Genomic DNA, 25,721 nt, shown 5'->3' on the forward strand with positions numbered 1-25,721 from the left:
TGCTTTGTGAATATAAGGTCATTGCATGTCCCAAACACATTCCCACGGTTACATTCGATAAAACGCAGCTACTGTAAAATAAAGTTTCAAAATGTGAATATTCGCAAAAACGCAGCCACGTGCAAACCATGTCACCACTGCACATGCGTTGTCTGCACGTGCAACATGAACACCGACAGTATAAAAGTGCAGGGTGTTCGCTTGCCTGGCCTCTGTATCTGGCCGACAGTTGACAATCCAGGACATGCCACGTCTCAGTGAACCGCAGAGAAACAATGCCATCGGCCGACTAGACGCAGGCGAATCCAGAACGGCCGTTGCCAGGGCATTCCATGTGTCCCCAAGCACCATCTCCAGACTGTGGGACCGTTACAAGCAACATGGATCAACACGTGACCTCCCTAGATCCGGTCGACCACGGGTCACTACCCCCGGGCAGGACCGCTACATCCGGGTACGCCACCTTCGGGAACGATTGACTACTGCCACCTCCACAGCTGCAGCAATACCAGGTTTGCGCAGGATATCCGACCAGACCGTACGGAACCGCCTACGTGAGGTAGGAATTCGTGCCAGACGTCCAGTTCGAGGTGTCATCTTAACACCACAACACCGTCGACTCCGACTGCAGTGGTGCCAGATTCATCGACAATGGCCTCAACTGCGATGGGAGACAGGTGTGGTTCAGTGACGAGTCCCGATTTCTGCTCCGACGTCATGATGGACGATGTCGCGTGTATAGGCGTCGTGGTGAACGTTATGCGGCAAACTGCGTGCAGGAAGTGGACAGATTCGGCGGGGGTAGTGTCATGGTGTGGGCAGCCATCTCACACACTGGCAGAACTGACCTGGTCCACGTGCAGGGCAACCTGAATGCACAGGGCTACATTGACCAGATCCTCCGGCCACACATCGTTCCAGTTATGGCCAACGCCAACGCAGTGTTCCAACATGACAACGCCAGGCCTCACACAGCACGTCTCACAACGGCTTTCCTACAGAACAACAACATTAATGTCCTTCCTTGGCCATCGATATCACCGGATTTGAACCCAATTGAGCATTTATGGGACGAGTTGGACCGACGCCTCCGACAGCGAAAACCACAGCCCGACCCTGCCCGAGCTGGCAGCAGCCTTGCAGGCCGAGTGGCCCACCATCCCCCGGGACGTCATCCGTACTCTGGTTGCTTCAATGGGCAGGCGGTGCCAGGCAGTTGTCAACACACGCGGAGGCCACACCCGGTATTGACTCCAGATAACCTTGACCTTGGTGGTGTGTCCTATCACTTACTCACAATGGACTAGAGTGAATTGTGAACAATCCTCCAACATTTGGTAATTATTGGACTCACCATTCAATAATTAAATCAATTCTCCAAATGTTATGACAATGTGGTTTTGCGTTTCTTCTTTTGAAGAGTATATATGAAAACTCTCTAAAAGCATTGTAGTAAAATTTGTAATGATCAAAAATCAATAAAAACCCATGTTAGTCCAATGATGTGCATTTACTATAAAATATTTATATAAATCTCAGTAAAAGGTTAAATGATATTGAAAGCCTCTTTTACACTATAGGCACTTTGTTACAATGTTGTACTTTTAAGCACCCCTACTCTAAAAAGAAATGTAACAAATCCAGTCACAAAACACTCCCAATAAGCATGTGTAGAACAAGTTGCCTAGTTATATTATCAGTCTATAAGCACTTTTCCTGTACCCAAAAATACTCTCAAAATGTATATATAAATATTTAACACAATATTTTTTATGCATTAAAAACCACCAAATGAGATACAAAATACCTTCAACATGCACCGGGTCCAGGAAGGTGGAGTTAGGGATGTCAAACCAGGAAAGGAAAGCTGACAAGCATCCTAGTTCTTGTCCCTTCAGAGACTCATTCCGCAAGTATTTCAGAATAATATCTGTGTTCTCTGAAATTATAACAAAAAAATAATAAGAAACAAAAAGAAAAAGAAAACAAAGAATCAGAAATTGCTATTAAAAGCATGAAAATATAACCAAATTAAAAAAAGTTTGTTTTATTTAATGACAACACTAGAACACATTAATTAATCATCAGCTATTGGATATCAAACATTTGGTAATTCTGACACGTAGTCATCAGAGGAAACCCGATACATTTTTCCTAATGCAGCAAGGGATCTTTTATATGCACTTTCCCACAGACAGGAAAGCACATACCACAGCCTTTGACCAGTTGCGGTGCATTGTTTGGAATGAGGTAACCAGCATTTCACACAGTTTTAATTATTTAGTTTTGACAGCTTTTTTGCATTTAACATCATGCATAAAATATTATGTACTTATAAACACGTGTATTACAAACAATAATGCAGTAGTAGTAAATTGGTATATTGTTAATAATATATTTACTATATGATTATCATTTTACGGCTGCCTGCCATCTATGCCATTTGCTTACTGGTACTACTAATATTCAAAACACACCTGCTTAGCAACTAAAATGTGCATACAAATAAATGAACATTCTCTTTACATGAAATACAATTTAGTGTGAATTTCCTATATTTGAGGCAATCAGTAGAATCATATGTCATAATAATAAAATAACAGTAAATGTCACAGCAGATTACTCATCTGATTTTTAAGTGTATAGGTTAACATATTCATCTGGTTCTTATGCAAATTACTGTTCTGACATGCTTGTCTTCGTTAGCTAAAACACAGAAAGTCCACACTTTTATTAGTAAACCGGTATTAGTAAAGTTCTCCAAGTCCTAAAAAGGACAACCCACTACTTTCTGAATACTAACCTCAAACTGGCACAAAACTGTTTCCCAGAGATATACTACTTGCAAATCAATCAAGACCTCCCTTAGGTTATTCTCAGTAATACAAAATGGTTACCATTTTCAAAATGTATTGATTATAACCCTGAAGGTTGGGTTACAGAATGGTCTTAAATGGTGATCCCCATTCAGAATGCATGCAAAGCACCAGCCGAAAATCACATTGTAATTTATGGTTGAATAATACGGGCAATTCTGAACAAAACAGTGGAACACCCAGAAACATTGTACAGATGATTAAAAATCTATAATTGTGGATAAATGTCGAAGGGTTTTATCTCCGATGTTGTTATACCTGCTTCCCACTTGTCGAGGAGGTTCTCCACGTGATGCTTCAGGTAGAGCAGGAACTCCAGGTCCAGCAGCTGCTTGGGCTGTTCGTCTCCCAGGCTACAGATGCGGTGGCGCGATCTGTAGTAGGCCAGCACAAACTTTAGCTGCCACACGCCGGCCGTTTGAATACCACACTCGCATTGCATCATCAGCTGACAGTCGGAGAGAAAACACACCATCCCATCACTCACAAACAAAATAAATAGAAAAATTCTGTCTAGGTCATGTAAAAAGTGTAGGTTATTTTTACGTTATTGTATTCAGATGTCTGAAAATACTGTATTTGAAAACCTAAAATTCAAAACGTTCTTCTGGGAGCATCTGAACCCCTCAATAATAGGTTTGGACCCTCAAATACATGTATTTTCATCTGCAAAGACCATGGAAGTGACACTATCCCACTCTCACATTAAAATACACTCCACAGGCTCTGACCCATAACATTCAACTGCCATTTTATCAGTTTGCAACCATAAATTAATCACCATACAATTTTAAGAAGACAACATTGCTGATAATTTTAAAGCTTTAGTTCTCTTTTCTGCAGGTTTGTTACATATAATTTATGTTCTCTGATAATTTCTCATACTAACCTGCTGCAATACGAAGTGTGAACCAATGGCCCCTGGTTTGTCCTGAGTGATGCACTGATACACAACTGTAGCAAGTTCTCGCAGTGTTGGGCAGTCCTGGAATTTGTAACAAAATTACATACAAACTGCGAAACAATATAAATACAACAAGCAATGGACATTCCTCTGAATTTCAAAATGTTTCTGTCATAGAAAACATTTTTGCAATTTCAATGAAGTTAATCTTCATCAAGATTGTTTTAATAATACCAACTAGATTACAACTAGTTCATAAAGAAACTAATAAATAATATTTTAAAATAGATTTTAAATCCTAAAACTGCAATATAAAAAAAATGCCTTAAACAAAAATATATGTTCCATCCACGTGCATCTCTGACAGTGTAATTTGTCATTCAGTTTCATTTAGTAACAAATAAACATCTACCTTGCAAATATTTTGAAGTTACCATATACAAAATACATTTACAATGGAATATTTTATACTAAAATATTATTTGATAAAATGTGAAGGTTGGTTAATTGCATATTAAAAATCAGCTTCATTATGGAAGTTCATGTTAAATAAGAATTAAATTTCAACCAATAATATCAATAATATCATTAAATTCAAGGTTATGTTGAATGTTGTAGAACTTAATAAAATGAGAGTTCCACTATATCAGGTTATATAACTAGTATAACTATAATACTGAAATTAGTTTTTCTCATTTCATAAATTCATTGACAGACCAACATATTCTCAGTCAAATACACTAATCAAATACTGGAGGAAAGACAACTGTCAATTACCAATTTGTCACCAGATTTCAGGAAGCACTCTGCAAGTGTAATTATACGAGGATCTGAAGCAAAAGCCTTCACAACTTCAGGCTGAAAATAGGAATAATAAACAGTTATATCTTTGTATGCAATGAAAATAATATACAATGACTAACTTATGAGTACCTAAATTAAATATTTTGAGACCAAAAATATTGTCTGAATCAGAACTGACCTTTCCACAATATTAAACTAAAGTATGTAGTGATATGTACCGAGATGGCATAATACTGATGTGCAAATGTAACAGATAAATAATGGAACTTCTAATGAATCCAGATTAAATAATAACATACCACTGTCATTAATTTAATCTCCAATTACTCTTTTCAAATATAGCAATGTAACATCACACAAGATTATTTAATAATTAAGCTACCTTGTGTGAGCAGTGACTGATGTGATCTGCAATCAGTGACTTGGCCAACATGCTCCTGTAACCCTGGAAACAAAAGAAAGAACAATTTTATCTATTTTCATATAAAAAATATATTATTAAAGACACAATGAACACATTTGCACTGTTGATTTTGCAGGGCTAGCTCTGGCACTCGCCAAGTTCGCCAATTGTGAATTTCAAAAACAATTGGCAAATTTTATTTTAATTTGGCAAAATAATTTCAAGTAATAATTAAGTTTAACAGATAATTTGGTGAACTTTTCTGCTGACCCAGAGATAGCCCTGCTTTGGCTATGTGATCAGGATTTAAACTGGCATTTACTAGCTTTGTATCCCAATATCAGCTCCAGAGTGGGTGCATCACTAGGTATATTAAAAGCTGTGTCATGTACTATCACATCTGTGGTGGTATAAATACCTCTTGCTGTTCACCCATTAATCGGTTCTCAACAAGCAGCCATGTAGTGTACCCAGGTTAGTATGCTGACACTTTATGTTAAAAACACAAACATAAGTTGCATGCACTGTTTTTATGTCATTGTACCTGAGGATCCTCCACAAAAGACAAGTGTCCTGCTCTCTGCTTCACACTCAGTTCTCCATTCTGGTTGAGCAAAGATCTGAAAACACATTTTGTATGACTTAACTCTTAAATCTAGATTTAGAAGCCATGTATGGAATTATCATTATACAGTTTTAAAACAAAGGTCTAACTTACAAAGCCTGTTTTTGATTTATACACATGTAACTACATATATTTACACTGCTTAAACACCTGCGTTTAAGAAAAACAGGCTTTGTAAATTCGGCCCCACCTGTTTAGTTTGTACTATATTAAACGAGGTTTTGAGTTTTATTCCTTTATCAAATTTCACAATTTAGTTTTTATTAATGGATCACAACTTTTTTTTTTTTAATGACACCACTAGAGCACACAGATTTATTAATCTTCAGTTATTGGATGTCAAATATTTGGTAATTTCACATATCTTTTATAACATATGCTGAATTTACACCACACTATATTGCTTAAAAGCTTTTCATTAAATACAATATTTATGCATATGATTAAAATAAATGGTGCTGTAATAAGCATACTAACTTCATGAACAATGATGAAACCAAGCATCTATAAACAGCTGTAGAGCTGTGATGTCAGATATCTAAAGACTTTTACTTTAATTAATTTTTTTTTATCTCACTGGCTAATAATAAATAAACACTAGACTGTGCTTTACTAAATTCATGGTAATAATAATTAGTTTTAAAACTGAGTGATAAATTCAACTCACTGAAGAATATTCCAATTTTTCTCAGCATGGAAAACAATCGGCCAATATCTTGGTCCTAGCACCTTTATCTGTTGATTAAATAAAAATAAAAAGCAATTTTGGGAAAAAATATATTACCATAAACACTTTAAAAAAAAGTTTGTTTTGTTTAAAAACACCACTAAAGCACATTGATTTATTAATCATCGGCTACTGGATGTCAAACATTTGGTAATTTTGACATAGTCTTAGAGAGGAAACCAGCTACATTTTTCCATTAGTAGCAAGGGATCTTTTATATGCACCATCCCACTGGCAGGAAAGCACATACCACAGCCTTTGATATACCAGTCGTGGTGCACTATTTTTTTTTAGTGAAATTTAGAAGACAATCGGCTCAGAAATAAATAACTTGTAGTACAAATACCATGATAGTAAGAAAACGGCGCTCCCTATGGGAAGGACTATTGCTTACCAATAGGCAAAGGTTCAGAACACCTAATGGGCTGAGTAAATTTAACAATTACAGAGAATTAACAAATAAAAAACAACTGCACATACCTCTTCAATGAGATCCAACTCAGGAAGGATGCAGGGAGCAATAGTCTTGTAGTTGCATGTAACATTGCTGTAAATGTTACTGTTCTGAAAACAACATGACATGTCAGTACACCTCAATCAAACAAAGGATACCTACTTTAAAATTCAATGCTATCATAGTGTAACTGCAATAATTAAACATGAAATGTAAACTAAATTGTGATCACTGGAAAAAAGTAAATAAGTTACAGTAATTTTACCAAAACGATGTGAATAAAACAAATGCCTTCAAAAGACACCAGAAACATTCTTAGTTGTCGTGACGAGAATTTTGAAAAATAGAAATAAAAAAGAAAAGAAAATGCCTTAAAAAGATTAATTTTGCTGGTGTTGGATCACCTAGTTGTGAATGCCTCAGCTTATTAATTCACCCCCATATTTTAAATATTAAACTATCGAATACAATAAAGAGCCCAGTTTTGACGGTCTGGTCATGATTAACAACCCAACAATAAAAAAAACCCCAAAATGAATTCACCTTAAATCTGATTTCCAGTGGAACGTAGCAAGGTTTGCCAGAGTCAACATCTCGGGGAAGGACCACGCGAGGCTCGGCTGCAAGAACATACAAGTGTCGGAATGCTTGTAGGTGGTACCTGGAATACAGTAAATCAGAGTTATCTGTACTCAGTGTCGGAATGCTTGCAGGTGGTACCTGGAATGTAGGAAATCAGTTATTTGTATTCATTACTAATAACAATCACATTAGTAGAACACACAAGTGTCAGAATGCTTGCAGGTGGTACCTCGAATGTAGAAAATCACAGTTATTTTTATTCCTTTACTAATAAGTCACGTCAGTAGAATATAAAAGTGTCAGAATGCTTACAGGTGGTACCTGGAATGTGGGAAATCAGAGTTATTTTTATTCCTTACCAATAACAAGTTTGTTTTGTTTAACGTCACCATTAGAGCACATTGATTAATTAATCATTGGCTACTGGATGTCAAACATTTGGTAATTCTGACATGTAAACATCAGAGGAAACTCGCTACATTTGTCCTAATGCAGCAAGGGATCTTTTATATGCACCATCCCAGACAGGACAGCACATAGCACATACCACGACCAGTGTACTGGCTGGACCGAGAGTTAGCCCAATGGGCCCACTTATGGAGATCGATCCCAGATCGATCAAGCACTTTACCACTGGGCTACATACCGCTCCTTCTTACCAATAACAGTCACATCAGTATAGTAGAGCAGTTTACATTTATTTTCTGTATTTTATGCTAACATGATTTATTTTGCTATTTATAATATTGTACAAAGCACTCATCTACAAAAGACACTTCAAGTATGGTTTCTAAGAACACAAATCAATATTCTTTACCATACAAATAAGGGAAATAATTAGGTAATAAAACTACAAGCATAATTTTAGCTAATCATAAAAACAAATTCCACAGAATTAAATGTCTTGCCATAAATTTATTTGATGTCATTTAAAAGCAAAATTAATTATTAAAATATTGTTTTAAACATGCACCGAGATAAATATTCATAGCTGCAACTATAAACCAAGTTTCACTGATCTAGGAGTTACAGTTTGTGAGAAATGGACCAGAATGTCAAAATTTAACATTGACCTAAATGTTAAAGTATTTCAATTAAAACTTAATATCTATATCTACTGACTCAAAGCGAGATAAAAATGTCTTTTTTTTTTCTCCTATGGATTTTAATACAAGTACCTGTTGTCATTACTATGAGTGGGATACTTTGGGAAAAATGCACAGATCAAAGCAGCAATGGCTTCTGGTTTGGTGCTCAGAGTGTACCTAAAATAACAAGTAAACCAAACTTTAAGCAAAAAATACAATTACACTTTTACTAACTTATACAAACCTATATCACAGTGTTTCAATAAACAAGTGTGTGTACATACACACACCCTAGACAGTTAAAATAAGTTATTAATATACATTCGGAATGCATTAAAAACTTTAGTCTTTGTTTTTAAAATCACATAATTATACATTAAGCTGTCACTTTGTGTTTTGACATTAAGACCCACCTACAACTGAATATGCAACAACTGAGATCTTCAACCATACATAATTTTATGTACTCACCGACCTCCACCCAAGAATAACAAGCCAGTTGCCATGGCAATCGCCATGTGAGATCCATACACCATGTACGAATACTGGGGTCCAATTCTCTTACGCAGCATTCGACACATTCTTAGCACTTCTAGGTTACCTGATCCAGCCATCACCTTTACAAAGAGATAAACAACTATTGCATCATCTCAACTGTCCATGGCACGATTCACAAGGTATAATATTTTATATACAAAGACTGTCTCATTCTCATTTTGTCTGTATACCAAAAACAATTATTCAAAACCAGCTGAAATAATTATGGAATATAGTGATAGAAAATAAATAAGTTAATACCCTCTTGTTTCTTAAGTCGATGTATTCAAGTTGCACATACCAATGAGTTTAACAAACTTTCTATTGTTATACAATTTTTATTGGATGACGTCGCTTATTCTAGACATCACTAATCAAATGGATCATTTCATGGACAAAACAAACCTATTTTTGTGTATTTCAAAATGTATGAGATATGTTATTAGTACTCACTTTTTTCCTTTTTTTAAATTTTGAATTGATGAATGTCTCCAATTTAGTATAAAATTGGTTACCAAATAAATTTAATACAATTTGTGACCATTGATATCAAGAAATTGATAAGAGCAATTCTAATTCGTATTAACCTACCATGGCAACTGAGGTGAGAATCACATTCACACAATTCTCTATTGTGCTCTTCCCAGTCTGTTCAGAGAAGCTTGAAGTGGACAGAATCAGAAACAACCTCTTCAAACAATCCATCTACAAAATAAAACATCTGTTTATAGTAATCATAAGAAACATCAAAACATTATTTAAAAAAGAACTAAACTGAGGCTATATGTACTAGATATTAGTTATAATAAACAAGTGCATCAGCAATGTTAATGCCTAAAGAAGATTAAATTCCTTGAAACAAAGGCTAAGTTAGTTCACTAAAATTTAAGCAATAAATTCATTAAATTAAGATAATTTATGAAACTATAATCATGACAGATTCACAGATTAACAGGCAAATGTGTAAGTTCATATTTTTATAGTTTAAAAGTTAAAAACACAAATCACTCCATGATAACACAAGTTTGTAAGTGAAAATCAAGCAGTAAACTTTGACCAATGCTGAAAATAGTTTTTTTTTTTTTTTTACTAGAGGACAAAGGGAGACAATTATAACAAATATTCAAATGGAAGTATAGTTTAAAAAGGTTTTTAATTTAAAAAAATAAATGTACCAGAGTATTGAATGCTGCTTCGTTTGCTGAACCTGCAAACTTGAGACCCATCGTCATGCACGCTCCAGCTACTATGTTACTGTATGCCTGACTGAAAACCAACATTATATACTATCAATTAGACATAAGTAACAAAACCCTCAAAAACACAATTATAAATATTACACAGTACACAAACTAGTTTAGGATAAATCAAACACTAGAATCTAAATTATTTTATGCATAATAATGATGATGTCACATTTAGTACAAAGTCATAAGTCTGTAAGCACAAAATCATCCAATAATATTGCATATTACACCAATGCATGTTCATTTCTCAAAGAAATTTTAACTGTTATTACCCCTGTTATAAGTGCCACCAGTGGTAATAAAAAACAAATTCCCCCAACAAGATTTCTCTTTGCCTACACATATACATTAATACTGGTATAAGTACTCTTGAGATTATGTGAAAACTGTAGAATGTAAGTGACTGATGATTCATGCAGTCTGACTATAGCTAGCTGAGATATTTATTACCTCATGGTTTCATAGTCAATAACTGTATCATCGTCTTCCTCCAGCACTCCCTTCTTGAACGCATACTTTTTCACAATCTAAAAGTACAAGTAAACATTAAAACAATTATGTTCATACTGAATGCAGATACATATCCATATGTTGAAATGATATGACAAACAATATTCAGATAAATAAGAAATTTTAGCTCTTTAAATTTAACAAGACAAAGCCAAACAGTTTCCCACTTTCATGAGAGAGAGAGAGAGAGAGAGAGAGAGAGAGAGAGAGAGAGAGAGAGAGAGAGAGAGAGAGAGAGAGAGAGAGAGAGAGCTAGACAGAGACAGATGGAGAGACAGACAGAAACAAAATAGCAGTGTAATAATCACTTTTAATATGGATTATTGGTAAGGAAATCAATATTCTCATTTTCTTTGCCTTTGAAATGTGTTAAAACTCCAGAAAGTTAAGTGCAGATAAACTCACATCTGGAATGTTACTGTCAACCCATGGCAAACTGGGCATCACAGACTCCCACAGCACCAGTCCACGACTCAATGTCTAGACAGAAAATAAATACCACATCCTTATACACATCCAATGCAGGCACAACATATAGCAATTAGCAACAAAAGGCATACAATACCAGTATTAAAAATACCACAAATCTCATACATAAATAATCTTTTTTTACTAATACTTCACACAAAAGGCCGTATTTATCAAGTCTGTTTATGTCTTACATATGTGTAACTGCATACATTTTACAATGCTTAAACACCTGCGTGAAAAAAACACTTTGTAAATTCAGCCCTGAATAAATATTTTACTTTTCTTTCTTGTTAATGAATCTCTCTACCATTATTGTAAAATACTATTATTGGCATTACAAAACAAACTTCAGTAATTCCAGCAGTGGTTATGTAAACAAAATTATGTAATCATGTCACAGGATCTAGTGCTTGAATGAAAGAAAGAAAGAAAGAGAGAAATGTTTTATTTAACGACGCAAACACATTTTATTTACGGTTATATGGCTTCAGACATATGGTTAAGGACCACACAGATATTGAGAGAGAAACCCGCTGTCGCCACTTCATGGGCTCTTTTCAATTAGCAGCAAGGGATCTTTTATATGCACCATCCCACAGACAGGATAACACATACCACGGCCTTTGATATACCAGTCGTGGTGCACTGGCTAGAGCAGGAACTAGCCCAATGGGCCCACCGACGGGGATCGATCCCACACCGATCGTGCATCAAGTGAGCGCTGTACCACTGGGTTACGTCCCGCCCTGTGCTTGAATGAAGAACCAGCTTCAGTGGTGTCGTGGTTAAGCCATCGGACATAAGGCTGGTAGGTACAAGGTTCACAGTTCGGTGCCGGCTCCCACCCAGAGCGAGTTTTAATGAATTAATGGGTAGCAGATCTAAGACCACTACACCCTCTTCTCGCTCACTGACCACTAACAACTAACCCACTGTTCTGAACAGACAGCCCAAATAGCTGAGGTGTGTGCCCAGGACAGCATGCTTGAACCTTAACTGGATAGAAGCACGAAAATAAGTTGAAATGAATGAATTGAATGAAGTAATCCACTTACACCACCACAGACTTTTTTTTTAAGTAACACAGGACACTGTACCAATCTTTGATATATTATCAAGATGTACTGGTGGAGCTGGGAAACATTGATGGATCCACTGAAGTGCTGCTGAGAGAATTGATCCTAGCACTTTCCACACTTCAAGCAGATGATCCTATACTAGACTATACCCCTGTCATGGAGCAACAATTTAAACATGTGACCTTAATCGAGACTATATAGCATTAAAACCTATTCTGTTTGAGTACTTAAATAGGTAGGTCTAAGGCCACTACACCAACTTCTCTCAAATACATGTAGCTCAGGTGTATGCCCAGGACAGTGTGCTTGAAATTTAAATCAATATAAGCAGTGCTAAGAATGAATGAAAAATCCAAACGTTTACCCTCAACATGAGAAAGTCTGGTCTGACATGTTCCAGCATGAACTGTGTGTCTGGAGCCTTCAGCCATTCTGCAACAGCCCTAAAGAAAGAAACCCACAAGAAATACACTAAAAGGTTTTAAAAAATATCAGATATTAAACAAAATAAATAGAGATTAATGGGTGCATGTGCAGAGGTGGAAGGAGCCTTGAGGGTCAAACCCACCCTGCTCCATGTGAATTTTCTTGTTTCAACGTATTTTCTGGGAAAGCATGACCACCCCTCCACCCCTTAAAACTTAATAAGCCTATAGACTGTCCCATCCTCCTACAAAAATGTCTTAATTTCAGTTCGGTCTGACGTAAAAGGAAAAGTACAAGTGTTTTGGAAATAACAAAAAATTTCTATTTTTGTGTGCAATTTAGAAAACAATTGGCTTAGAAATAAATAACTTGTAGTAAATTCCATAGTATGAAAAAGGCATTCCCCTTGGGATGGACTATAATTATCTCCAGTTTTATATAGTTACCCATTGCCTGTGCTGAAGAACATCATTCCCAGAGCAAGAGTTGCCCCAGGTGCAGTGACATCCACATTGACACAGTTACCCTCCTGTAATTAAAAACATGTATTAACAACACAAGGAATATATAGCATGTACAGAAGTGACATCCACATTGACAGTTACACTCCTGTAATTAAAAACACATGTATTATTAACAACACAAGAAATATATAGTACATTCAGAAGTGACATCCACACTGACACAATTACCCTCCTGTAATTAAAAACATGTATTAACAACACAAGGAATATATAGCATGTACAGAAGTGACATCCACACCGACAGTTACACTCCTGTAATTAAAAACATGTATTAACAACACAAGGAATATATAGCATGTACAGAAGTGACATCCACACCGACACAATTACCCTCCTGTAATTAAAAACATGTATTATTAACAACACAAGGAATATATAGTACATTCAGAAGTGACATCCACACTGACACAATTACCCTCCTGTAATTAAAAACATGTATTATTAACCACACAAGAAATATATAGTACATTCAGAAGTGACATCCACACTGACACAATTACCCTCCTGTAATTAAAAACATGTATTATTAACAACACAAGGAATATATAGTACATTCAGAAGTGACATCCACACTGACACAATTACCCTCCTGTAATTAAAAACATGTATTATTAACAACACAAGGAATATATAGTACATTCAGAAGTGACATCCACACCGACACAATTACCCTCCTGTAATTAAAAACATGTATTATTAACCACACAAGAAATATATAGTACATTCAGAAGTGACATCCACACCGACACAATTACCCTCCTGTAATTAAAAACATGTATTATTAACAACACAAGGAATATATAGTACATTCAGAAGTGACATCCACACCGACACAATTACCCTCCTGTAATTAAAAACATGTATTATTAACAACACAAGGAATATATAGTACATTCAGAAGTGACATCCACACCGACACAATTACCCTCCTGTAATTAAAAACATGTATTATTAACCACACAAGGAATATATAGTACATTCAGAAGTGACATCCACACCGACACAATTACCCTTCTGTAATTAAAAACATGTATTATTAACCACACAAGAAATATATAGTACATTCAGAAGTGACATCCACACCGACACAATTACCCTCCTGTAATTAAAAACATGTATTATTAACAACACAAGGAATATATAGTACATTCAGAAGTGACATCCACACCGACACAATTACCCTCCTGTAATTAAAAACATGTATTATTAACAACACAAGGAATATATAGTACATTCAGAAGTGACATCCACACTGACACAATTACCCTTCTGTAATTAAAAACATGTATTATTAACAACACAAGGAATATATAGTACATTCAGAAGTGACATCCACACTGACACAATTACCCTCCTGTAATTAAAAACATGTATTATTAACAACACAAGGAATATATAGTACATTCAGAAGTGACATCCACACCGACACAGTTACCCTCCTGTAATTAAAAACATGTATTATTAACAACACAAGGAATATATAGTACATTCAGAAGTGACATCCACACTGACACAATTACCCTCCTGTAATTAAAAACATGTATTATTAACAACACAAGGAATATATAGTACATTCAGAAGTGACATCCACACTGACACAATTACCCTTCTGTAATTAAAAACATGTATTATTAACAACACAAGGAATATATAGTACATTCAGAAGTGACATCCACACTGACACAATTACCCTTCTGTAATTAAAAACATGTATTATTAACAACACAAGGAATATATAGTACATTCAGAAGTGACATCCACACCGACACAATTACCCTCCTGTAATTAAAAACATGTATTATTAACCACACAAGAAATATATAGTACATTCAGAAGTGACAGCCACACTGACACAATTACCCTTCTGTAATTAAAAACATGTATTATTAACAACACAAGGAATATATAGTACATTCAGAAGTGACATCCACACTGACACAATTACCCTCCTGTAATTAAAAACATGTATTATTAACAACACAAGGAATATGTTGTACATAAAGACACGCAGGAATGGTTTAACTATAATTTGTCAAATCATCAAACATGAACTGAAGTAAACATGACTAAAAGAATACATTTACCTGAAATGCTTCATTAGGTCACAATAAATATCTCATTCATGAGCACCCAATCGTTGGAAATACTACTAACATGTTTGTCTGTGTTTCACTCATATAACTCGGCTAACAACAAATTACAACCCTACTGCTTTTGAAAATATATTCCATCACTTCCACATAAATAGTACACTTTTTATGAAAACAATTTGTGACAGGAAAAATACACTAAGATTATAACATTGATTGAAAACTGGGCCCCATGACTGAATCTTTTCAGGTAAAACAATAATTATGACAAACTCTACCATAACAGTTTGGAAATGGCTGTCAGTTATTACTTGTTTAATTTGTGTTTAAAAAAGAATCAACATATTATTTATTTTTTCATTCCTGTAATTCCTTTTGTCTGATCTCTAGAACGTTTGCCTTTCCACCACATTTTTACTGTTACACATATAAAAGGAAATAGTAAAAGGATATCTAGTTACTGACCTTATTCAGATAGCTTGGTGCTTTGCATCTCTCTTTGAACAAGTTGGGCTGCAAAAATAATATATTTAGTCAGATTCCTGAACATGAAATAGATGTTAAAAATTATCCATTTTTGAATATTTTTATGTGTTGTTATTTATCATAGCCTTTTAAAGACAGACCAGAATGTATGATACATATGTAAATACCAAGGGAATCAACATTAATTTTTTTTTCACAAGCTTTGCCAAGCAAGGCCCATAACCTTTATATAAAAGTGATCAATAATTTAACATGTTTATTGCAGAAGATCAGATTGACTGAAACATATTATTTATTTGAAAGCCTTAACTGGAAATATTAGAAATAACTGCGTAACAAAATTATAGCCTCCCAACGCTGATTGAAATTTCATAAATTTTAATAAATTTTCAGATCTGAGCTGTGATTAGTTAAAATGTGGATCTACAAAACAGTGAACTGACCAGTGGTCTCCTGTGTCCTCCAACCATAAAATGACACAGAGTGTCTGCCATGCTGTGATCCGAGAGGCCAATCACCTGCTTTCCTTTCTGAAAATAAACAAATACACTTCTGCCATAACTGACTGTAAGAAGACAAAAAAACACAGCAATCTTAAATGATGATGACTTTTAAGAACCTAACAGAATGAGTGTTTAACTAGTTCTCATAATACACCGACCAGAAGCTATGACCAAAAGAACCATAGTAACTCTTCCATCATCAAAGTAGAACACAAAGGAAAGAACATAACTGATAACAGTACTTATAGCTGTTCTGTAAATGGCATATGGGAGAAAAGGATGTTACAGGAAATAAATTCTATATGAACCAAATACCTTATATGTGATTATATTGTATAAGATTGACCAAATTAGCAGAAATTTCTTCTTTTAATAATGCTCAACAGCCATAGTGTGAAAATAATGTGATCTGCAATTACCCCAAACATGATAAGTCCTAACGCCAAACCAGCAGCAAGAGCATACGATTCCCGGTCTGTACAGTTCTCCATTTCTGGACCTGGCAGTCGACCTTAAGTACAGAAAACAATTCAGATGCTACAGCATGTTCCAAAAACAGCACAAACACTAAAAATATGTAAAACGGCTAAGTATGTGATCACATTTGCTAACTACATTAAATGTGCTTTGCAAAAGCTGCTCACCCTATTAATCAGAGGTAATTAACTTATTAGGTTTGCATAAAATTAATTTTGAGGTACTACAAACACCAGGACAACCAGAAACATGTATTTGAAAAAAAGTAACAATCATTCTGAGAGTACTGCTATATCGAACCAACATATGTTTTAATCTCCTAAGTTCATGGGCCATAACTCTGTTACAAATGGGCAAATCATGAAAGTCAAACTTAATCTGCAACTCTACATGATAAAGCTATACACAATATTTCAGCTCAACATCTTAAAGCATTGCAAATTAAAAACAAATCCAGAAAACTGCATATGGGACAGACAGACAGTCACTCAGACAGATGGAAACAAAGCCTTGGTGAACTAATAGTGGACTAATAATTTAAGCAATAAATTATATGTAATTTGTAAGTTGACAGTAAAAAAGCAGTAATATTTTACACAACCTAATAATGGGATAATTAGCTTTAAGTTTACCGATACTCCTATAAATGAGTACAACAGACCTATTTCAGCTAACAGTGTTTCTGCCATGTGTAGATGTCCCGTGCCATAGTAGACCAAGCCAACACCGAGTATAGCTGCTGCCTGGACGTTGTGGTGGATGTTCAGCTCGGTTGAGGTCGGGGGCAGCAGGGCCAAGACGTGAATACTCAAAACACGGGTCAAGGCCATGTCCATGGTTCCACGTCTGCAATCAAACACACACACATCAAATAATGATTACTTTTAGATTTGGAAGAGTCAAACCTGCTCAAGCTGTCATCCATTTTAAACCACCCTCAAGTTGTTGTTACCTTCAGCCATCTAACATAATGCTAAGCAAGCAACTCTCTTACCAGTTATCAGACCACTCAGGTCTTCTTAACAAAATGAGTGCGTCAGTAAATAAAACATTTCCTTCTTAACAAAATATTTCAAAGTTTAATTATATTGTCAAAGTTTAAACCCAACATACTGTACATTTACAGTGCCATATAAACTTCGAACATTTGCTCTCACTTTAAACTGATATGTTAATTATTAGGAAGTTAAAATACACTTACTTTGCAGCTGAAAGACCCAACAAAATCCCTATGGTGGTCATCTCATGGCCCTGTAATAAAGAAAAATTAATCATCCAGATGCTAAACCCAAACAAAATAATGCAAAACAGACCTAGCCATCAAATAAACTGAGAGGAGTGATTAATTGCTCCCCTACCGTAAATTATGTGGAGCCACTTAAAATATTACCATATTAAGACCATATAAATTCACATGCTATAAGGGGAGCTAAAAATGACTCACCTTGAACTGGTCTCAGAGGAGTGATGAGGAGTGATGAGGAGTGACAGTGCTAGCTCTGCTTAAAAGGTGGGGTCTGGCAAAAACACAGGAGATATTTTAAAGGGACATACCCTAGTTTCAACCCGTAAAAAATTAACACTAAGTTTAGTTAATCTACAAATCTGTAGCACATTTGGATAAAGTTACAATTGAGTGAAACATTAGTCTGTGACTTTGAAATGGAGAAATACCCTCTAAAAATAGATTAAAACTCGACTCCATAACTGTTACTTCTCAGACGCACGTGCATTTTTAAAAATATGAGAAATGCATTTTGTGATATTAAAAACGCCAGGATGACCAAAAACACTTTGAATGTACGGAAATTGATAATATAAACAATAAAATCTAAGTAAAGTATGATTTAAGTTATCAAAAACAGTTATAATAGTAAAAAATATGCGTTAATGTTTAAAAACTAGGGTATGTCCCTTTAATCATATTTTATTTTGAGTACGACAACTGCACTTACTTTGCTGAGGTAGTCATGCACATTGAAAATGGTGAGCTTGGTGAGGTGTCCGTTAAGGCCGAGAGCCATCAGAAATCCTGAATACTCATTCACCGCAGCAGCTTCGTTAAGCTTGGGCTTGTTATACATAATCCATGTCGAATCAAACTGAAATAGTTGACGAAAAAAAATTAATCAGATACAAACAAAACATTTTGAGTTTGTGCATTCACAGTGATAAGAAAACAGTCGTTTTTGGGGGTAGAATTTATTGCTTTCTTACTAAAAAGTGCATTCTCAAATATTTTGTAATTTACCCATTTGTAATCTTTACATTTCACAAGATCCCCTCCCAACCGATACATCAAAGGCTGTGCGAAAGAATAGTTTAGGTCATTATAAAACTTTTAGACTGCCCCTTGATTAGCAAAAATAAATCCAGTTTATGTTTGTACTTATATCCACTTAACCTTCTTACTGCAGGTGAGATATCTCGCCCGACGTCACGCCAGTCGACATACTGTACACTGTATATAGTACATTCCTCAATGGATATTTCCTGCCGTTTTGCACATAACACTCACCAGAAAAAATTAGATAACAGAAAACGAAAGACAACTCAGCTTCCTGTATCTTTAGATTTAGGGGCACGTCACAGTCATTTTCAAGGATTGATTGTGACAGCTAATTTGATAATAAATTTGATCGTTTTACCAACAACAAGTCACCAAATATTGGATATGAACTGTAGTTCGTTTTTTTTTTTTAAATTCTGGTCAGAAAACCACTGTTATTGGGAATAATGGACATAAATACTAACACAGCTGGCCACAACTGCCCGTAAGTAAACGCAACTTTTTAGATTTTTTGCCTAAATTTAAGCAACATTAACTCATCTAAAATATGATAAAAATTAGAAAAACCCATGAAAATAATACTTACCGATTCAAATATGAACTTTATTTTATGTATTTCTAAAACATTTATGTGAATATATGTGAGTAAAAATTATAAACTTGTACCCACTCAACATAGTTTTTGTCAAAAATTAATCAAGTAGTCTAAAGGTTAAGGTTCAAGAACACTGTCGTGGGCACATACCTCAGCTATCTGGGTCATCTGTCCAGGACAGTGACTTAGCGGTTAGCTGTTAATCAGAAAGTTGTGTAGTGGCCATACACCTACCCAATGAACCATTAAGCACGCTCTGGGTGGGAGCCAGTACTGAGGATTAACCACTATACCATCGAGGCTGGTAGCAATATATTCTTTAGTGTATTGTAAGTAAAGGAAAGAAATTTGTATTTAATGATGCACTCAACACATTTTATTTACAGTTATATGGCGTCAGACATATGGTTAAGGACCACACAGATATTGAGAGAGAAAACCTGCTGTCGCCACTTCGTGGGCTACTGTTTTTGACTAGCAGCAAGGGATCTTTTATATGCACCATCCCAGAAAGGATAGTACATACCACTGCCTTTGTAATAACCAGTTGTGGAGCACTGGCTGGAACGAGAAATAGCCCAATGGGTCCACCGACGGGGATTGATCCTAGACCGACCGCTTTACCACTGGGCTTATCCCATCCCTTGTATTATAAGTTGTCATCTTAATAATAAACCTGCTATGTATTGCTACCTGGGATGAGTTGGCTATTCTGAGGCCAGCAGCAACTCCATTGTGGAAGTGAGGCCAGGACGCCATGTTAGCTGGAACGTCTATGTGACTCAGATCAACAGCTGTGTTCCTATAATAACACACATAATATTAAAATATGACATATGTGGACAAAGTATAAACATCTATCACAACAATATCTGAACCAGTGTTTAATTTGTTTAAGTAATCAATGTTTCTCTATTCCTTTTTATTAAAAACAAACATTAGATTATTATCAACCACCTGTTGTCTGTGACAGCTATAATAATTTCTAATAAAAACTCAATGCAAAAAGGTCTTTAATACTTGACACAGGAATGAAAAAGTGAAGTAAACTTCAAATAATTAACCGACCATGAAAATTTTATTTTAACCATTATAACATTTGCTTTCAACCGTCTTTTTACACAAAAACGTCTCATTATGTTTAGTCCACAATTAAAATATTAACTATTATTTTCTAACCTTGGAGGTGCTTTGCCTGTAAGGCAGAGTTTTGGAGTTGGTAATGGTTCAGTAGGAACAGGGTGAAATGTGCATAGTGAAAACATCCCTCTGAAATAGACAAAAATAAATTGTACGCAAAACAAAGTGTTTGAATTAAACTTGATTATACCCAGCAGACAATATGTTTGAATTAAATTTGATTATACCCAGCAGATAATGTTTTAATTAAATTTGATTAAAAGAAGGAAGGAAATATTTTATTTAATGACACACTCATCACATTTTTTAGTTATATGGCATTGGATATATGATTATGGACCAAGCAGATATTGTGAGAGGAAACCCACTGTCGACACTTCTTGGGCTACTCTTTTTGATTAGCAGCAAGGGATCTTTTATATGCACCATCCTACAGACAAGATAGTACATACCACAGCCTTTGTTATACCAGTTGTGGAGCACTGGCTGGAACGAGAAATAGCCCAATGGGTCCACCGACGAGGATCAATCCTAGATCGATCGCGCATTATGCGAGCTAAATTTGATTATACCCAGCAGATAATGTATTTGAGTTAAATTTGATTACACCCAGCAGATAATGTGTTTGAATTAAATTTGATTATACCCTGCAGATAATGCTGAATTATATTCATCATTAAAGCATTTATTTTTTATCACTGTCTAGTGACTGTCATTATGATGTATAATTGTTTGTGCATCCTCTTAATGATGACCATCCCGAAAAATTCAGAAAAACCCACAAATGTGAAAACTTAATGGAATAAGGTAATGAGAAAAATATGACTATCTAGTACATGGTACACGTAACAATTCCTACCTTCCTGTGGGCAGAGCCATAGTTCGAATGCAGATAGAATACAGATGTCGTTCTTGTTCTTCAATGAAGTCATGATCACTACATAGAAAATTGCAAAATATTTGTGAGGCACAACATTTTAACAAGTTATTAAAAAAAAGAGAGAGTAAAACATGACCCTAATATACAGTCTCTACCACATTTATTTTGGAAGAATAAAATGTGTGTAGTCTAAACATGACAAAAATACAACTCTTGAATGCCAAAACATATAAGAATTGTGCATCATTTTTTGCAAATTTATCGATATATAACAGTCACAAATTGTATAAAATTGCATAGCGTAGCGAAGTGATTTTATATTACATTTGTGACTGTTATACATTCATAAATTTGCAAAAAATTACAAACAATTCTTACAATTACAAACACCACAAAACTACACATAAATTCATAAATCAGTTTCTAATATTCTTTCCATGATCTGCTTTACGTAGTGACGTCCCATTTGATCTAACGACGTCATTTTCTAGTGTTTAGTTTAAAATCCTTTACTACGCTACACAATTTTATGCGCTGTATATCGATAAATTCATATAAAAAAGGACAGATTTTATATAATTACAAAGACACCCCTTGATCATGTAAATTTTATTGTTTTTTTTAATACTTTTTTGGGGAAGGATCTCTTAAACACTTATAACTTTCACTAGTCACAGTTTAGCCCCTCACCCCTCTTCTAAAATGTATGCACAAGCACCTGGACACCCCATATTTAGTTAAAATACACATAAATCAGCTTCTAGCATTCTTTCCATGACCTGTTTTACGTAATGACATCCCAGCTGGCGTAATGACGTCATTTTCTGAGGTTTATTGAAGGATAACATTCAGTTTTTCTTCAACGTCATCCAATCAGAATTGAGGAAATTGTATAAAAGCAGAAAGTTTGTAATTATAATTAAAAAAACAGTCAAATTAATTGTTAAAATACATTTATATTAACCTGATTATATTTCAAACTGATTTCAGTTAACACTAACCTGACTTCAGGTCTCTGCACAAGAGCAATTTTGGCCGGTTTTGAAGACTGCAGCAAACGGCGAACTTCCTGTACCCGTAAATCATCATTAAACCTCAACTTCAACAGCTGAAACACCACCAGACATTGTTACTGTAATATGGTCAAACACTTTAAAACTTGAATTATTTCCTAGTTGATAATAATGTGCTAGAACACAATAACAGATATTGTAAATATCACAAAACCTACCAAGTAAATTGAATTAGATCTACAATGTGTACAAAAAATACATATGTAAGTGCCAAAATAAACCACATCAGAAAATAATTCTAATGTTTAATCTCAATAATTAAAAGATTAAAAAATTAAAAAACAAATTAATATAAAAAATGTAATAGTTAATAATCATATACTATACAAACTACATTTACTGACTGATTTATACAAATATAGCCTATTCAATCATGGTACATTTCAGCCTTCAAATGACTTTCCCCATGTCATATATAAAGAATAACTAGTTAATCATGTGGGATATCTGCTTCATCCTGTGAACGTAAGAATGGGAAATGCTGCGAGAATCTGCTGATCAGAATTTCTCATTCAGCCTAACAGGATAAAGCAGATATCCGACGTCATTAACCAGTTTAATATTATCTTTATTCTGCAGATCATAAACATTAAGGGGAAAAGCAATTATTTCTGTTATTTAAGCCACATATTGTACGATGACCTAGAGGTCAAATGAACGATTTTGTAACATAGGCTATGCGTGTGATGTCAAACGTCATATCTTGCTAGTAGCAGGATATGACTTTGCTTTATCCGTCATCCTATTCTACCAAAAGAAACGGTGGTTGCAGGATAAATTATAATAATGCAAAACAATAATCTGCACACCTCTTCATCCATATGTTCCATTCCATCCTCCTCTTCTTTGGGCTGTTTTTCTTGGTGTGTTGATGAACTCATTGATGGAATTTTGGGTTTTTGAGTTTCCGTAGCTATCAACTGAGACAGATCTTGACGACCAATCAGAATATAGGCCTCTTCTGGCCAATCAGAAGGTGGGTTACATCTACAATGTAAGATGGCTTCTCTGAAGGGAAGAGCAATGCCCACTGGCATGCAGTCAAGGTCCGTGTCTGTAATCCCTGCAGAATAATGTACATCAACATTAAAAGCTGAATTACGTATATAAAAGCTTTGTAACGTGACAAATCATTTAGCTGAAATATAATTTGACGGACTGTAAGAATAATATACCGTATATTGCCGTGTATTAGCCGACTCCTTGGATAAGCCGACCTCTTAGTTTGACCCTAAATATCTAGTACAAAATCATCGGCCTTGTGTATAAGCCTAAGTCATCTTTTGTCCAGTTGTATGTTGTATCGATTTCAATAATACTGTCAACAAATAGACATGTGCTTTTCTTGTTCATTATATTTGTTTTCCCTTTAATTATTACAAAAACGGTAATCACGATTGCAATCAATGCGGCAATGCTAACCATCTACCATGCCGTTAAAAATAATTTAGAACTGATAAAGCATAACAGAAAAATAAATAATTCAAGCTGTAACAACATATCACTGCACACAAGTAATTAATTTATTCACTGGACAGCAAAAAGTAAAATCATTGAGGCATGTTTAATCCCCCACCACACACACAGAAACAAAAGATCATGCAGTCCATGACTGTAGCTGTCACTGTATATGGTATGGTCATGTGACAATTGTGGGAGTAATTATCGTCCTGAAATTCATGTTATGTTTTTTCAGTCGGTAATGTTAATAATGAGCTTAATTTATTTATGGCATTACTTTACAGTTTAATGCACCCTCCCAACAAAACAATAATATTAGAAATATAATACTTGTTTGAAGAAAAAACACTGTTTTGTATCTTAAATTTGCTATATGAAAGACTGGTCCCAGCATAGGTCAAACAAAGATGGCGGACAGTTGGCAAGAATACGTTTTTACCATTGAAATGACAATAAAACAAGTAATTTTTTTATTAATATTCATCAAACTTATAATGCATTCAAGAACAAAAAACTGCATAATATTGCATGATGGGGTGTTTTATTTACAATGTGCACAAATTATTGTTACTTAATCTGTGAAAGGCTAAGGGTCTGATCAAAATTTATAAGTCGAGGTCGGCGTATTTTCGATCGGAATTTTATACTCCCAATTTGTTGCCTCCGTGTATAAGCCGACTCTCTTCTTTTGGAAAGTGTTTCTAGACTTCAAAAGTCGGCTAATACACAACAATATACGGTACTAAAATATTTTAAAAGACCTAAACACAAAAAACCACACCACCATCTCAACCAAACCAGCCAAAAAAAAAAGAATGAAAAAAAAAGATACACTGTTGAAAAAGAAACATAATTTGTATTAAAATTTACTATGAAGTTGTGATGTATATACTTTGTAGAATGTTTCTCACATACTGGGCCCATATTTTTGAAGCTATCTTAGTGCTACGAAATCGTAAAACCATCTTAGGGTGTGACATCACTACAGCACACGCCATAGTGATGTCATAGGTTATGATAATTTTACTATTTCGTAGGCTAAGATTGTTTTGTAAATATGGGCCAAGGTAACTGTTTTTCTAAGACTACTAAAAGATGTTTGTTAGGGTAGGAAGTACAGATTTGTTTTCAAATGTATACAGACTCCAATTATTTATTTTAAATGTGATGGATCCTGAGACAGCATCGAGTTTAAAGCCTAGATCACATTAGACGACGCGACTCAACTGGGCGGTAATGATATGAACTACGACCTGTTCACACTATTTGATGGCTGTCATCTGAAACCGAACATGTTTTGTCGTATCAAATGGTGTCGTGCAAACTAAAAATCAGTCACAGACGATCGGTTTTTCAATACACTCTACATGATTCATCTGAACTCAACAGTTGAGATGAGTCACATCATATGTAATCTAAGCTTTACACCCACCCCCAATGTGGGATCATTCCTGGATTTCAAGCCCTAA

At 35.0% G+C, this 25,721-nt stretch overlaps 1 protein-coding gene across 1 annotated transcript in view; it reads right to left on the reverse strand.

Moving 5' to 3' along the window:
• LOC121371152 (anaphase-promoting complex subunit 1-like) overlaps positions 1-25,721 on the reverse strand; it is a 51,453-nt gene that overhangs the window by 1,127 nt on the left and 24,605 nt on the right. The window contains exons 25-52 of the mRNA XM_041496822.1: positions 23,601-23,854; positions 22,720-22,826; positions 21,698-21,775; positions 20,878-20,967; positions 20,392-20,500; positions 18,769-18,915; positions 18,015-18,064; positions 17,475-17,659; positions 16,756-16,847; positions 16,277-16,363; positions 15,813-15,860; positions 13,180-13,262; positions 12,672-12,750; positions 11,163-11,237; positions 10,698-10,774; positions 10,176-10,266; positions 9,592-9,705; positions 8,935-9,080; positions 8,554-8,640; positions 7,337-7,454; positions 6,820-6,903; positions 6,280-6,347; positions 5,532-5,607; positions 4,967-5,029; positions 4,558-4,638; positions 3,766-3,861; positions 3,135-3,324; positions 1,808-1,939 (exon numbers count right to left, since the gene is read on the reverse strand). Of these exons, the coding sequence (XP_041352756.1) occupies positions 1,808-1,939; positions 3,135-3,324; positions 3,766-3,861; positions 4,558-4,638; positions 4,967-5,029; positions 5,532-5,607; positions 6,280-6,347; positions 6,820-6,903; positions 7,337-7,454; positions 8,554-8,640; positions 8,935-9,080; positions 9,592-9,705; positions 10,176-10,266; positions 10,698-10,774; positions 11,163-11,237; positions 12,672-12,750; positions 13,180-13,262; positions 15,813-15,860; positions 16,277-16,363; positions 16,756-16,847; positions 17,475-17,659; positions 18,015-18,064; positions 18,769-18,915; positions 20,392-20,500; positions 20,878-20,967; positions 21,698-21,775; positions 22,720-22,826; positions 23,601-23,854 (2,907 nt within the window). The remainder of the gene's footprint in view (positions 1-1,807; positions 1,940-3,134; positions 3,325-3,765; positions 3,862-4,557; positions 4,639-4,966; positions 5,030-5,531; positions 5,608-6,279; positions 6,348-6,819; positions 6,904-7,336; positions 7,455-8,553; positions 8,641-8,934; positions 9,081-9,591; positions 9,706-10,175; positions 10,267-10,697; positions 10,775-11,162; positions 11,238-12,671; positions 12,751-13,179; positions 13,263-15,812; positions 15,861-16,276; positions 16,364-16,755; positions 16,848-17,474; positions 17,660-18,014; positions 18,065-18,768; positions 18,916-20,391; positions 20,501-20,877; positions 20,968-21,697; positions 21,776-22,719; positions 22,827-23,600; positions 23,855-25,721) is intronic.

This window comes from Gigantopelta aegis, chromosome 4 (genome assembly GCF_016097555.1).
Source record: "Gigantopelta aegis isolate Gae_Host chromosome 4, Gae_host_genome, whole genome shotgun sequence".
Taxonomy (NCBI): Eukaryota; Metazoa; Mollusca; class Gastropoda; order Neomphalida; family Peltospiridae; genus Gigantopelta; species Gigantopelta aegis.